Below are 15902 nucleotides of genomic sequence, written 5' to 3'. Positions count from 1 at the left end.
TTATTGCTTCATCAAATACCTAAAAAAAATATTAATTAATCAAATTAGTAAAGCATGTTAATTGATAATTTATAATTTACTATACACATAGTTGTATTTAACTTACATCATACTCAACCATTGAATTAACAGATGACTAAGTTGACAGATGACTAAAAGAACTAGTCTAAGAGATTAATGAACTAGTCTAAAGAAATAACATAGGAATAACATAAAAAAGATGAATCAGAAGAAAAAAACAAGTAAAGCATCATATGCAATTTCCATTTTGATTTGAACATATCAAAAATTATCATAACAATTTAAATTCACTTTTTAGAATGTAATACAGATATAAGAAAAATAGATGAAGCAAATAGCTTTTTTTTGTTGTCACGAACCTCTTCATGAACATACACGAACATGTTCGTGAACGTGTACGCTAACGTTAACAAACACGTTTGTGAATGTGTTCGCTAACGTTAACAAACACGTCCGTGAACGTGTTTGAGAGCGTTAACAAACATTAATGAACGCTTAACAAACGAATACGAACACTCCAAAATCCTTAACAAACGAATAAGAACAACCTCCGTTCATTTATGTTTGGTTTGTTAACAGTCATATATTTAACCATTACAATACATCTAGTCTAAAGGGGTATCTCAAGTGACAAATGAGCTTCTTTGTGGGACAACTCCCAAAATTCTTAAACTTGTTAAAAATGTATAATTAGCTATTTAACCTATAATAGTTTGTTACCCACAAATCACATGTCACGTAGATTAATATTTTTTTTAAAAATTAAAATAATTACTTCGTATATTTTAAAATATAACAACAACAGTCGTCGTTCGTCCATAGCATCTTGTCATAGCTTCTTCATCCATGTCGAACTAGATGAAGAAGACATCTTCCCCGTCCAGTTCGACATGGACGAAGAACTTTGGTGGGCTTCTCCATCCAATCTGGACAAAGAAACGGTGGTATCTCTATAACCAACAATTTTATTTTTTTTTGCAAAAAAAATTATTTTCTTTTCCTTTTCAATTTTAAATTTTTGAATGACAAGCCACGCATGTTGCCATGCAAGCAAAATTTACCGGTTATCTTTTGATAAATCATTAAATATGTTATTTGTACAATTTTAACTAGTTTAAGGATTTAATTAAATTTGTTTTAATCCAATCATCTAATTGCATTTTAGTATATAGTTTGAGGGCTTAATTGATTATTATAAAGGGAAAATTGTAATTTATGTCCCTCCATAATATGCCAATTATCAATGTCATCCCTGAATTATTAGTGGTGTAAATGTTGCCCTCAATTTTCAAAACAATACTGTTAGGAATATAGCGGAATAATGCGGAAACAAATAATCGAAAAATTGAGAATTATAGAAGTTAAATAGGGACAAATATTGAAACAACAAATGAATTAATTAAGTGGGAAAATATAATAATATATATATATTAGTTAATCCCTTAAAAGAGATTACAAAGGAATAATATATATATATCTATGCTACGTGAGAACAAATTAAGAAGGAAGAAAAGAATTCAATTTAATTGATGCGCATTGTACAAAGCAAAGCTTAGCCTATTTATCCTAAAGAAATGAGAGACAAAAACGGCAAATGCAAGAAAGACCAAAAATATCGGCGATCATGCAAGGACGAGCAGCATGCGACGTGGGTCTATGCCTGACATGGTCTTCAGGAATTTTGATCCACAAATATTAATTTATTTTTCTAACAATCTCCACCTTGGATCAAATTCACTGTGAAAATTGACAACAGAACAGCCGACTGAACTCAAACATTGTTTGAACTTAGCCGTTGGAAGAGGCTCGGTTAGCAACCAACCACTTGGACGAGTTGACACAGGAAATAGCCTCAGAATAATGAGATGGATCACCATCAAACTCCTGTGCAACTGAAAGTGTGTAAGCAACCAAGTGGGTTTCATCATCACTAGCATACCTAGCAGGTTTTTTAATTGTCCTCCTAGGCCGGTCTTGGGCAATAGAGTGCTCCCGTTGTGGCTGAACGAGAGGCGCAGTGCTAGTAGATGCATCATCTTTAGTATTACAATCAATGGTAGTAATACTATCAGTAGGCTTGAACTCAAATTCCACCTTCTCTCCAGTACTCTGCGTATCACCTGTACTGGGAATAACACGATCCTTTCCAGAAGAAAGTAGTGCATTTTCATCAAAAGTGATATCTCGACTTAGAATGATCTTGTGGGAATCAGGAGACCATAGACGATATCCTTTTGACTCAGAGGCATAACCAAGGAAAATGCATTTAATAGCTCTCGAGTTTAATTTATCCGTATTGGAATGAGCATATGCAGGACATCCAAAAACTCTTAACATAGAGTAGTCAACAGGATTACCTGACCAAACTTCTTCTGGGATTTTGAAATCGAGGGATGAATGTGGAGACCTATTTACCAAATAGGATGCAGTAGAAACGGCCTCGGCCCAAAGATCACGCCGCTTCCATAACCCAGCATTAGAGAGCATACAATGAGCTCTCTCTAACAGAGTCCTGTTCATACGTTCGGCAACACCATTCTGCTGGGGTTTTCCAGGCAAGGTCTTGTGCCTGGCAATTCCTTGTGCTGCACAGAACTCAGTGAAATCTCTCTCACAGAACTCCAAGCCATTGTCTGTCCTGAGCTTCTTGACCTTTTTTCCTGTCTGAGTCTCAACGAGAATTTTCCACTTTTTGAAAATAGAAAATGCCTGATTTTTATGTTTCAGGAAATAGACCCAGACTTTACGAGAAAAGTCATCAATAATAGACATAAAATATCTACAGCCTCCCATAGACTGGACTTTAGTCGATCCCCATAAATCAGAATGTATATATTCCAATACATCTTTGGTACGGTGTGTAGCAGTAGAGAAACTAACCCTCTTTTGTTTCCCAAAAACACAATGCTCACAAAATTGTAATTTACCCGTACCTGAACCGAGGAAGCCTTTCTTGCTCAGGATATGCATGCCTTTCTCACTCATATGCCCCAGACGCATATGCCATAGTTGAGTGAGATCAACATCAGACACCGATGAGGATACCGCAACTGAACCTGTCACTGTACTGCCATGCAACACGTACAAGCTTCCGGAACGAGAAGCTTTCATAAGAACAAGAGAGCCTTTAATAACTTTCAGAACTCCACCTTCAGCTGTGTACTTGCACCCCAGAGATTCCAAGGTGCCCAATGAAATCAAATTGCGTTTCAAATCAGGAATATACCGAACATTGGTATGAGTCCTGATAACGTTATCATGAGTTTTGATATGAACACTTCCAATTCCACTAACCTTGCATTGGGTATCATTACCCAGCAAGACAACTCCACCATCAACAGGTTCCAAAGAGATGAACCAGTCTTTGTGTGGACACATGTGGAATGTACAACCAGAGTCCAGAATCCACTCAGTTTCGCTCCGTTTGTCACTGGAGCTAACAGATAACATAACATCGCCTTCTGAATCACTCTCAACAACACTAGCTTCAGCGGACTTCTTTTCTCTCTCTTGCTTGTTCTTCAACTTGAAGCATTCAATCACATCATGACCATGCTTCTTGCAGTACTTACAGGATTTGTTGGACTTACGTCCTTTGGACTTGGATCTAGATTTTTTATTGCTACTCTCCGTTTCAACTGAACGACCCCTAACAGTCAAGCCTTCACCTTTGTCCCCAGACTTAGTTTCTAAGTCAATTTTTTCTTTGGACAATAAGTTTGATTTAACACTGTCGAAAGTTAGGGTATCAAGAGTATTACCATACAGCATAATTTCTTTGAAATGCTTGTATGATGCAGGGAGAGAAACAAGCAACAAAATAGCACGATCCTCATCGTCAATTACGACATCAATATTTTCCAAGTCCAGTAAAATAGAATTGAATTCATCCAAATGAAATTGAATTGAAGTACCTTCCGTCATACGGATTGTGTACAGCCGCTCCTTCAGGCGCAGCTTGTTTGCCAGAGATTTGTCCATGTAGAGCGAATCAAGCTCGTCCCATAAATCTGACGCAGTCTTCTCACCTATCACCTCACGTAGAACTGATTTAGACAGGCACAATTGAATGGTTGAGCGTGCCTTGTCATCTAAATCTTCCCAAGCTTCATCTGTCATTGTAGCTGGTTTCTTCTTCTTCCCAGCTAGCGCTTTCTTCAAACCGTTCTGGGTTAGAACGGCTTCCATCTGAACCTTCCAGATAGAAAAGCTAATTTTCCCGTCGAACTTCTCGATATCGAACTTGGTAACAGTCGACATCTTTGAAAATAATTCTCAATTAAACCGCTTTGATACCACTTGTTAGGAATATAGCGGAATAATGCGGAAGCGAATAATCGAAAAATTGAGAATTATAGAAGTTAAATAGGGACAAATATTGAAACAACAAATGAATTAATTAAGTGGGAAAATATAATAATATATATATATATTAGTTAATCCCTTAAAAGAGATTACAAAGGAATAATATATATATATCTATGCTACGTGAGAACAAATTAAGAAGGAAGAAAAGAATTCAATTTAATTGATGCGCATTGTACAAAGCAAAGCTTAGCCTATTTATCCTAAAGAAATGAGAGACAAAAACGGCAAATGCAAGAAAGACCAAAAATATCGGCGATCATGCAAGGACGAGCAGCATGGCATGCCTGACATGGTCTTCAGGAATTTTGATCCACAAATATTAATTTATTTTTCTAACAAATACATATATTGCCCCGAACATTATGGAATGGCATAAATTACAATTTTCCATATTATAAATTTTTTTCCAAAAACATGAAAAAAAAAAAAAGAAAAAAAAAAGAAGGGAAAATAGTGTTTTGACGGTTTTGACCGTTTTCTAAACCGCATGAAGAAGTAACAAGTGATGTTGTAATGACCAGTGACTTTCTCTAAACCCTTCTAAAACCCTAAACCCAGCTTGTGTCTTCGTCGGCGGCGAGGAGAACTCAGACACCGGCGATTCCGTCACCGCCCGCCCGCCAGAATAACACAAATTCTGCTATTTGATTGTTGTATTTCTGTTTCAGCAGCCTGGTCAGTTCGAATTCACATTATCTCCGTGCCTCTGATCTGTTTTGTTCAAAAACTATGCTCATTGCCATACAAAATTTCAAACACAAAATCTTATTCGCCAAATGCTTCGATCAACCATCAGATTCTTCCCCAAATCGCAATTCCCGTTCTCTATCTTCTTCTGTAGTCCTTCAACATCCGCCGCCGCCCTTGCCGTTGCACACGACGAGCCCTCTAACCCCACCGCCTCTTCTTCCCAGTTTTTCCCAACTAAAAATGAAGCTGTCTCAAAATTACTCCTCTTCCTTTTCAGTACCGTCTCCATCAAGGCTCCCTCGATCACGAAATTACGCGGCGACCCACCACTTGAAGCCTGGGTGTCGGGGGTGAATGCCTCCGAAATGGAGGGCATTGTTGAGTTGCTGAGGCGCAAGAAGCCGCAGCTGGCTCTCGACTTCTTCTTCTTGTCTAAGAACAAGTATGGATTTAAGCATTCCATGTCCTGCCACCTCATCATAGCCCATGTTTTGGCGGGAAGGCAGCGATTAAGGGGGCTGAAGTTCCATTTGCAGGAAATGGTTAAAGAAGAAGGTAAGTAGTTTTGTATTTGGAATTGTATTTTTCAAATTGACTTTTGTAGAATTGTGTAATTCTCATTGTTTATCCTAGATAGAAATTAAACATCTGAAATCTAGTTAGAGGGAGAAAGTTGTAAGTTAAAACGGAAAATTGACATTATATTGCCTGTTTTCTGTTTATAGATTTCTTATAATTTCCATCAGGCTCTGGTTCTGCACCCGCACTTTGTGAGTTGCTTCAGAATAACTTCGATTATTGGGTTGCTCATAATGTGGTATGGAATATGCTGGCCTTTGCTTATTCCACATCTGAGATGGTTGCTGATGCGCTTTTTGTTCTATCCAAGATGAAAGATTTGAATCTTCAAGTTTCAATAAGGACATATAATAGTGTGTTGCAATGCTTAACTGATGTTTACAATGAAATAAAAGCTTCCCAAAGTGAATACACAAATTCTATCCTTATCAATGGTCTATGCAGACCGATCTTGGTGCGAGAATCTGGAATTTCTGTTGTTTGCTTCAATTCCATCATGTCAGCTTTCTGTAAAATGGGTCTTGTGGATGTTGCAACATCATTTTTTTGTATGATGTTCAAGTGTGGGATACATCCTGATGTATGTAGTTATAATATTCTTATTCATGGTTTATTTATAGATGGTTCTATGGAAGAAGGACTTAAGCTTGCAAGTGACATGGAAGTGCATGGGTTGGAGCCTGATCTAGTGACTTATAACATCATTGCCAAAGGGTTTCATTTGCTTGGTATGATGAGTGAGGGCTCAAATATAATTACCCATATGTTGCAGAGAGATATACTTCCCAATATTGTCACTTACACAACATTAATTTCTGGGCATTGTCAAATAGGCAATGTCAGCGAAGCATTTAGGTTGATGGACGAGATGCGTTCACGAGGGATTCAGATTCCTGAAATCACATACAGCATGTTACTTCACAGCTTGTGTAAGAGTGGATTTCTGGATGATGCTTTAAATCTGTTTCATGAGATTGAAGCCGATGGTTTAGAACCTGATATTGTCATGTATTCTATTCTCATCCACGCTCTATGCAAGCAAGGACGGGTTCATAAAGCTGTGCAATTGTATAAAGAAATGTGCTTGAAGAAAATCAATCCAAATTCTTTTGCACACAGATCCATTCTGTTTGGCCTTTGTGAGAATGGATTAATAAAAGAGGCAAGAAAGTATTTTGATGTGTTGACAAATGATGACTTGATGGATGACATTGTTTTGTATAATATTATGATCGACAGATATGTAAAACATGGTGATGTTAGAGAAGCTGGTCGGCTATATGAATATATATTGAAAAGAGGAATTACACCAAGCACAATCACATTCAATTCTATGATATATGGGCTTTGCAAGGCTAGAAAGGTAAGAAACCTATTAGAGGCAAGAGAGTTGATTAAAAATATTTACTCGAATGGTCTTGTGCCAAGTGCAGTAACTTACACAACTTTTATGGATGCATTTTATGAAGAAGGAAACATAAAAGCTGTTTTTGAAATGCTCAGCGAAATGGAGGCAAAGCACATAGAACCAACTTGTGTTACTTACACAGTGATTATAAAGTCGTACTGTAAAATAGGGAGGTTGCAGAAATCTGTTCAAATACTAAAGGATATGTTTGCCAAGGGACTTTCACCTGATGGACAGTCTTTCAACACTGTCATACAGGGGTTTTCTCAAGCTGGGGATATGAAGAATGCATTTTGTTTACACAATGAGATGCTAAGGCATAATCTTCAGCCCAGTCATGTCACACACAACATTCTCATTAATGGTCTATGTATGTTTTGGGATCTAAGGGTTGCTGATACATTTTTCTCTTTTCTTCAAGATCAGAATATGGGTTTGTCAAAACAAGCCTATACCACTCTTATAAAAGCACATTGTGCAAAGGGTGATGCAAAGAAAGCAATGTTGCTATTCCAGCAAATGGTAGAGAATGGATTTGAAGTTTCAATTAGAGATTACATTGCTGTGATTAATAGGTTGTGTAAGCACCGTTTGATACATGGAGAAATATGTTTTAAAAGAATTTTGCACCATAGAAATGACCATGATTCCATATATCAGTTATTGTCTTTGGTGATCAAATGTGGTTTAGATCAGTGCTAAGTCTCTGTCAAATGTATATGCAAGTGATGGAAAATTATTGTTCTCATTGTTTGGAAACTTGTTGATGGATGAAATCTGAGTCAGATTGCTGCATTGCGTCTGACTAAGTGCTCTAGTGGGAAGAGCATATGTTCCACACTTGCTGCATTGCGTCTGATTGTGTTGTGTACTTGTGTGTCTTCAGGCTTATGGGAAGAGCATATATTCCACACTTGGATTAAAAAGAAATATGAGGTAAAAACTTTCCAGGAGCAAGGTGCTCTCAAACATGACTTATTATGAAGCTATACTAATACTCTCTTGTGATATTATGAGCTTGCATTTTCCTTAATCTATTATAATGGGTATAAAAAAAAAACCATCTTTGTGCCCTGCAGTTTCTTGTTGGACTGGACTTCTGCTTTTATTTGTGCTGTGGATTAATTCTGTGAAATGGTCTGCGTGTCCTGCATTTGTCTTTTAACAATTCTCAGTCGTGTTGAGCATGAGCTACAGGTGCACATGAAGAGTTCTCTCCTTTACAAACTTTTGGATATATCACTTTGAACATCTTTCTTTTAGTAATTCTCTTCCAAATGTTTCTGCCCAACTATTCTTTTCTTCAGGTCATGAGGAAGGGATTTCAGATAAAACATCAACTGCACCTGCTACTCTGCTAGTGAAGTTCAATGCAGAAACATTGTGAAGACTGATGAAAATTCTTGTGGACATCCCCCAGGACTTGAGCTGCAAGACATGCATAATAGTTAGGACAAAGACAACATCCTGCATTCTGGTAATATATCTCTTCAATCAGATAGCAGCACAAATAGTGTAAGATCCTTTGCTTTCCCAGTGTAAGTTTTTCCCATTTTCTCTGCAGGCTGCAGCTCGTCCTATGTCAGGTTTAATGGCCAACCTGCACTTTTGCCATTTTAAAAAACTTTTTCTGGTTCCAGATTACAATCCGAGTGGAATAGCAGTCCTATAAGAATGGCAAAAGCAGACAGGAGATTCTGAAAGAACAGCGGTTGGAGGCAGGGTCTTCTTTGTCATCAGGTATGATCTTGTTATACTTATTTTTCTTTCTTGATTTGTGAATATATCCTCTGCATCTATAACAACTGTCCATATGATTGCATCTTGAACCCAAATTGTGTTGGCAGTATGAGAGTTGTTGAGAATTTTGTATTTGAAATAGTAGTGACATTTTGGTTAGTATATTTAATTGAAAGTACTCATTGATGGTCCTTAAAAACAATAGTCAGATGCAAGTTCTTCCTATGGCTCAGAGACAGTCAGAGAGCCATCGGAAGTAAGATCATGGAGTAATTAAGGGCCTTGTGTGCCTGTTTTAGCAATCTTTCTAGCATCATACATAACATTGCAGTTATAAAGAAATTTTCAGTGTAACGGCAGAAAAAAATAGAAACATGTTTACTGTTTTCCATTAGGAAAAGACTGGTTTCTACTTTTAAGAGTTGTATTGTAGCATGAATTGAAGCAGTCTTATTTTCCCACTTCCTATATATATATGTATAATTCCACTGCAAATTTTACAACTTAACCCAGAAAATGAAGGATTTGGATTGCTTCCAAAGTCCAAACATCGTCTTCTTATCTTGCTCATCTGTTGTATCACTCTAAATTTCGAGCATACTTGATTTCTTATGATGATAACCAGGAAAGTCACTCCTTTGGGGATGCATTTTTCTGGAACACAGCACAGGCATCGCTGTATATGGCCACTGCATTTGAAGACACTGCCAAAAATATCATGAAGATTGACAAGATCTTATCCGTCTTTGTGGCTATGCCAGGAGCATCCCTGAAGCAGAGACATTTAAATTTGGTAAGTTTCCTTAGTCTGAATCAGGAACAAACATATGGAATTAGCAATGCAGTACTGAGTTTAATGAAGTTCGCTTACTTCAATGCAATGGCAGCAGGGAGAATGAACCCAAGGGAAACAGCTGCAGTTGCCCCACTGAACTGGAATGCATCCCAAATGCTGGGAATAAAATTTGCAAGTAAAAAGACAACAAAGATGAGCGTGAAGTTAATGAATGCGAAGCGCCATTTCTCTGAATCCAAGGGCCTTGCAGAGGGAAAGAAGAGGCCATCTACATTAACGCGAAGAGGGTAGAACAAGATGGGGAAAACAAGCATCAGGTGAAGCGCATAGGAGACACGAACAGCATCATTCAGCACATTGCTGTAAGGAACGCCAAGGTTAGAGTCAAAGTTGGCCAGCACATCGTCCAGAGTTGAATCGCCAAACAGAAGGTATCCAAACAAGCTTGTCATAATGTAAATGATTGAGCAGAGAGACAAAGATGTCCTCACAACTGATCTCATCTGAGAAGGGTCTCTCAGTTCATTCTCAATACTATGCACTGCAGAAAAAAAAGAACAAAACCTCTGCACAGTTTGTCCATTGCTAAAAACTTCAAAGTATCAATGCATGAAAGTTTCCATGACTAACCATTGAAATGGCAGATATATGCAGTGACAATAACTGGCACTACAGTGAAGAGTCTCCAGACTGAACTAATATCAGTAACATCAGGAAGAAATCTGGGCATTTCAATACTGCCTGTGAATAACTTGAAAATGGTGATTGATGCAGTAATGACAAGGAAAACAACTGCAAGTGCAACTGCCAATGCAGATGTGTGTCTCAATGAATCTGCATTGCATATGAATGAAACATTGTTAGCAAATTCTATCTACAGCCAAATTGCAGACAAAAAATTCAATAAAATCCAATTCTTTTTATTTGTTGAGTGACGAGGGAAACCCGCAGCCTCTTCTTGAGGGTGCCATTGGGTTTTCTAGTAGTTACTATCCAAAGATATGTATTGTGTAAATCTCATGGTATGGTCATAACTGACAAAGGACTATAAGGAAATGAACCAGTTTAAGTTGTTTATAGTTGACCTGTGTAAATCAAGAAGACCAATAGATCACCTTAAACTTGAAACTTTGTTGTTGCCAAGTTATTAGCTTGACCATCTTGACTTATATGGAAGCAATTAATGACTTTTTAATCAAACACTCAAATTGCATTGCTAGATTAGGAAATCTGAAGCATTTAATTAGAATACTCCCTCCGTCCCATTTTGTTTGTCTGGTTCGTTTAACGAGGCTTGACTGAAGTTATTTTTAATCCAATTTTTCATAATATTAAGTTTAGTATTAATATATAAAATTTATATATTTAGAAACTACATCAAAAGTACTATTAAACACAAAAAATTAAATTTAAAAATAATAAAAAATTACTAAAGAAAATAAAGAGTTGGTTTGACCAATGAATAGTAAATAGTAAATAGGACAGGTAAAATGGGACGTAGGGAGTATCATATATTGATACCTACCAATACGCTTGAAGAACCCCAATGGAGCAAACACTATAAGAGTAATAGCAAGAAGAACAAAGTGACGTCCAGTCCACCATTGTTTTCCAAACCATCCCTCCAAGACTCCAGGATGATGAACCCCATCTGATGTTGTTCCAGAGAGCACATCACCTTCATTCCCAATCCAATCAATAAAAGTTCCACATTAAATTACTCAAGTTCCATCATCTATACCCATAGAAACATCAAATTTAACAAATATATAAACAAAGAAAGTCATTGCCCACAAAAATCCCCCGCTCCAAGGGTCTCACATCCCAACCTGACATGATGGTGGAGTCACCCTCACAAGAAGGTAAAACTCTCACAATGCGGCTGTCATGGCTCGCTCATGAAGCCTTGCCCACAATCTGTCATTCAGAAACTAATTGATCTGAGCTATCCGTGGGCAAACGAGAAAAATACTAAGATCAGCATCGGTGTCATTTACATTGCGCGAGATTGTATATGGTGCAAAAGGTATCGGTGTTGAAATTATAGATATAGACAAACCATTTTGACAAATTCTTGGAACAAGTGAAACATACCAATGATGATCATGTAGACAACAAGAATACCAATGTTATTGATCAACACACAAACTTGAAGCAATCTTCTTCCACAAGTCCCAAAAGCATCACCCATAACACCTCCATAGGAGTTGGACCCTCCACCCCTACTAAACCTCAAAAGAATGTCTATAGAGAAATTCGCCAAAACTGCCATGAAAATGATGATGGAAATCCCAAGTCCCAGCCCAAGAACCTTCATGGTCGCCGGCAGCGCCATGATTCCGGCGCCGACGATGGTGGTTGACAAGTTGAACACTGAACCCAGAAACGAACCTCCATTAATCTCACTCTTGAAGCCCTTCTTCCCCTCCTCCTCAAGTAGGGGAACCAAAACATCATCTTTCTTGCACTCTACCTGCTGATTCTCTTCTCCGATTGCCATGCCTGGGAATCTTTAACTTTTTATCTGTAGCTGTTCATAGGTTGTTATATGCAACTAACATAGAAAGGCAAATTATTAGTTCAATGATGAATTCTACACGTTGGAGAATCGTCACCGTTCTTATCCCTAGCTCATGTGACCGAAGCCAGAAGCAAGAATCTCAAATTAATAAGTATTTTTCTACTTAATATCTATTAGCTTTCTTGATTTTGAATGAATTAATTATGAATAATTTTTAAACTAATTTTTTTTGCCAATTGGAATTACAAAATATACTTTTTCCAAAATCATCTTAAAGTAGTGGTTACCGAATTTCAATAAATCAAAGTTTGTCATTTTCTTGGAAACTCGTTGCTAAAGCTAGGATACTAGGAGTCTAGGATAGTGCTCCCCAGTGGGCCCAGTCCCAGCATTGTCGGATGCGGCTACTCGTAGCAGATAGTTGTTTGTCGTCAATCCTTATATCCACCAGGATTTAAAGTGCAAGTTATGAAATTTCATAAAATAAATTAGTAATTGTGTCTTATGCTATGAATTTTTGTTTCTTGTGTTGTGAAATTCTGTGCTTATGAACACAAATTATGTACTTAAATCACATTTGAAAAATAAGTAAATATATAACATGTATGTGTCTTGTGTTGTAATTTTTTTGTGTATTGTATTATAAAATTTTGTACTTTATAGTATGAATCATGTGTCTCGTACCCTCGTCGTTTCGATCTATAGGGTCCATTATATTATGTGGACCTTGGTTCATGATATAAATTGTCGTCTGTACCCTATTGAAGTGACAAATTATTCTGTAGATCCGGGTCCAAAATACACAATTTACATACTGAATTATCACAATTTGAATTGTGAACATTCAGTATGCAAATGTAAATATTCGTTATGTAAATTGTGACGAATCCACCTTGTTAGGTAGACCCGGGTCCACGGTATAACTATTACTCCTTCTGTCCCATTTTATCTGTCCTATTCTTCATTGCATATTTTCTTTAGTAATTTTTTATTATTTTTAAATTTAATTTTTTTTTGTGTTTGATAGTACTTTTGATGTAGTTTCTAAATATATAAATTTTATATATTAATGCTAAATTTATTATTATGAAAAATTGGATTAAAAATAACTTTATTCAAGTTTCGTTAAATGAACCAGACAATCAAAATGGGACGGAGGTAGTATATTGAAGTGATTTGGGCTGATGGGCTATTTGGAGGGGCTTCGATTGGGCCAGGTAGTGGGTATGGTTGCCTATAAAATCTGCTAGAGCCCATAAGCAACTTGAAAGTTCAGAGTTGGCTTACTGTGTCTATTAAACTTACTTAAAATTTAATTTAGATAATATTATTTGAGCTAATACTTCAAATATTTTTGACATGAAGTAACTTTTCAAATGGGAGGTTATAGGTTGCAGGTAATATTGACTTGTTGGGTTTCAGTAGGTTGAGAAAGTATATATGAACAGATATTACATGTAACATAGTCAATAGTACTAAAAAAAATAAATATTTGAACCAATAATCTATTGAGTTCAATCAAAATCTAAAATTTAGTGTAGAGTTCTTAATTGTGATAATGTAAATAATGTATAACTTTAAAAAAATAAGGTGTTTAAAAAAACAAAAACAAAAACTATTGTAATTTTAAAGATACTCTGTCTATATTTTACTACTCCGTACTTTCTAAAAGTTGACCCTATCTTGAGATAGACCAAAAAGGAAAATAAAAGATTGAAAGTACTCCGTAGTAAATAACTAAATATAGATGAAAGGAGTAAACATTAAAACGTGCATTACCATCTTATTGTTATTAATAGGGTACACATATCTACATCATACATATTAGGACTCTACATAATAGAGTCATACTATAAGTCTCAGTCCTAGTTTACTTATGATTCTCAGTCCTAGTTTACTTATGATTCTCTTGTATATATACTCTTGTATTCCTACAGTTATATTTTGTGAACTCTAATACAAACATAATTGTTCTCATCTGGTATCAGTCGCTAGGGTTTCGTTCTTGTTCCCATGGCTACGAATGACGGCTCTGCCTCTGAGCGGACCGTTTCAGATGTTGCTGTGAGTTCTGCGGCGCCAGCTCCCGTGTCGTCGCTCTCTTCTGCTCATCACTACATTAGCATCAAACTCAACCACCGCAATTTTTTGTTTTGGCGTACTCAGGTTCTCCCGTTTCTACGTGGCCATGATCTCATTGATCTTGTTGATGGATCGTGTCCTTGCCCGGAGGAGTTCCTCCCTGCCGTGTCTGCTGCTGCCCGCGTTCGGAATCCGGCGTTTGTTGCGTGGTCTCGCCGTGATCAAGGGTTGCTGTCTCTCCTGGTTTCTTCGCTGTCCGAGGAGGTGCTCTCCATCGCCGTCGGCTGTAGGACATCGAAGGAGTTGTGGGATGCCATTGAGCAGTCCCTCGCTTCCGCCTCTCAATCCCGCCAACTTCACTTGCTTAGCCAACTCCATGGTCTCCGGCAAGGAGATTCGTCGACGGCAGAGTATCTCAGGCGAGCTCGGCTTATTGTTGAAGATTTAGCTCTCGCCGGCCGGAAGGTAACGCTGGAAGAACAGAACCTGTACGTGTTCCGCGGCCTTCGACCGGAGTTCAAGGGTGTCACCTCTTCGCTGGCGGTTCGAGGACATCCGGTGACGCTCCTTGAGCTTGCTGACTTGCTGGGCGCGCAAGACTTCATCGCCGGTGATGATTACGCATTGCCTGGAGGTGCTGCACCGGCGGCTTTCGCTGCTCAGGGAGGTCGGCAGTCACGTGGCGGTGGGAGAGGCCGTGGCAGAGGCTCTTGCATCCAGTGTCAAATTTGCGGTTCATTTGGTCACTCGGCTTTATCTTGTTACAAGTTGCCTTATGTGGTTTCTCCGCAAGCGAATTTTATTCATCAGGGTGATTCGGCGAATAACGTGACTGCTCATACCTGGTTGCCTGACACTGGTGCAACACATCATGCCACACCTGATATAGCTGCCCTCTCTACTTCTGAAGAATATGGTGGTAACGACACTTTACGTGTTGGTGACGGTACGCCTTTACTTATTAGTAACGTGGGTCATGCTTCTATTTCTACGCCTTCTAGGTCTCTTAAGTTGTCTCATATTTTACATGTTCCCCGTCTTTCTGCCTCTTTATTATCCGTTCAGCGCTTTGCGTCGGATAATCAGGTGTTTTTTGAGTTTCACCCTTCCTTCTTTGTTGTGAAGGATATTCGGACCAAGGAAATTCTTTTGCGGGGCAATAGTTCCGGTGGGCTCTATGCCTTGTCGGTTCCTTCTGGTTCACCTTCCGCGTTTATTTCTGCTCGTGCTTCGGCGTCTACGTGGCATGATCGTTTGGGTCATCCGCATCAGCGTGTTTTACATCGAGTCTTGGAGTCTTGTTCTGTTAGTGAGTCGAATAAAACTTCTCATACTGTGTGTTCTGCGTGTCAAATGGGTAAATCTGCACGTTTCCCATTGCCACGTGTTGTCTCTGTTAGTTCGAATGTGCTAGATTTAGTTTATACGGACATTTGGGGCCCTGCTCCTGTACTCTCTTCTGAGGGTTATCGTTATTTTGTTTTATTTGTGGATGACTTTTCTCGTTATACTTGGTATTTTCCTATGAAATTAAAGTCAGATATATATTCTGTTTTTGAGCGTTTTCGATGTTTAGTTGAACGTGCCTTCAATCGTAAAATCAAAGCTGTTCAATCTGATTTAGGGGCTGAGTATAAAAAGTTACATTCTGTTTTTGTTCAGCTTGGTATTAGTCACAGGCAATCTTGTGCGTACAC

General features: G+C 38.0%; 2 protein-coding genes across 2 annotated transcripts; one reads left to right on the top strand and one right to left on the bottom strand.

The window, feature by feature from the left end:
- Nucleotides 1–4948: 4948 nt before the first annotated feature.
- On the top strand, nucleotides 4949–9083 carry LOC116025444 (putative pentatricopeptide repeat-containing protein At1g13630). Its single transcript, XM_031266672.1, has 5 exons — nucleotides 4949–5634; nucleotides 5826–8002; nucleotides 8146–8263; nucleotides 8374–8543; nucleotides 8631–9083. The coding sequence occupies exons 1-2, from the start codon at nucleotides 5166–5168 to the stop codon at nucleotides 7766–7768; spliced, it is 2412 nt and encodes an 803-aa protein (XP_031122532.1). The 5' UTR covers nucleotides 4949–5165; the 3' UTR covers nucleotides 7769–8002; nucleotides 8146–8263; nucleotides 8374–8543; nucleotides 8631–9083.
- Nucleotides 9084–9173: 90 nt separating this feature from the next.
- On the bottom strand, nucleotides 9174–12215 carry LOC116025445 (amino acid transporter AVT6A-like). The gene is made up of 5 exons (XM_031266673.1): nucleotides 11697–12215; nucleotides 11128–11280; nucleotides 10233–10436; nucleotides 9678–10143; nucleotides 9174–9575 (listed from the first exon to the last, which is right to left on the bottom strand). Exons 1-5 carry the CDS (start codon nucleotides 12100–12102, stop codon nucleotides 9437–9439), a joined length of 1368 nt encoding a protein of 455 aa, XP_031122533.1. The 5' UTR covers nucleotides 12103–12215; the 3' UTR covers nucleotides 9174–9436.
- Between the last annotated feature and the right edge of the window lie 3687 nt (nucleotides 12216–15902).

The sequence above is a fragment of the Ipomoea triloba genome, chromosome 7, assembly GCF_003576645.1.
Source record: "Ipomoea triloba cultivar NCNSP0323 chromosome 7, ASM357664v1".
NCBI classification, from domain to species: domain Eukaryota; kingdom Viridiplantae; phylum Streptophyta; class Magnoliopsida; order Solanales; family Convolvulaceae; genus Ipomoea; species Ipomoea triloba.
Note: the sequence above shows the minus strand (reverse complement) of the source record. Positions and strands in the feature narration are given on the sequence as shown.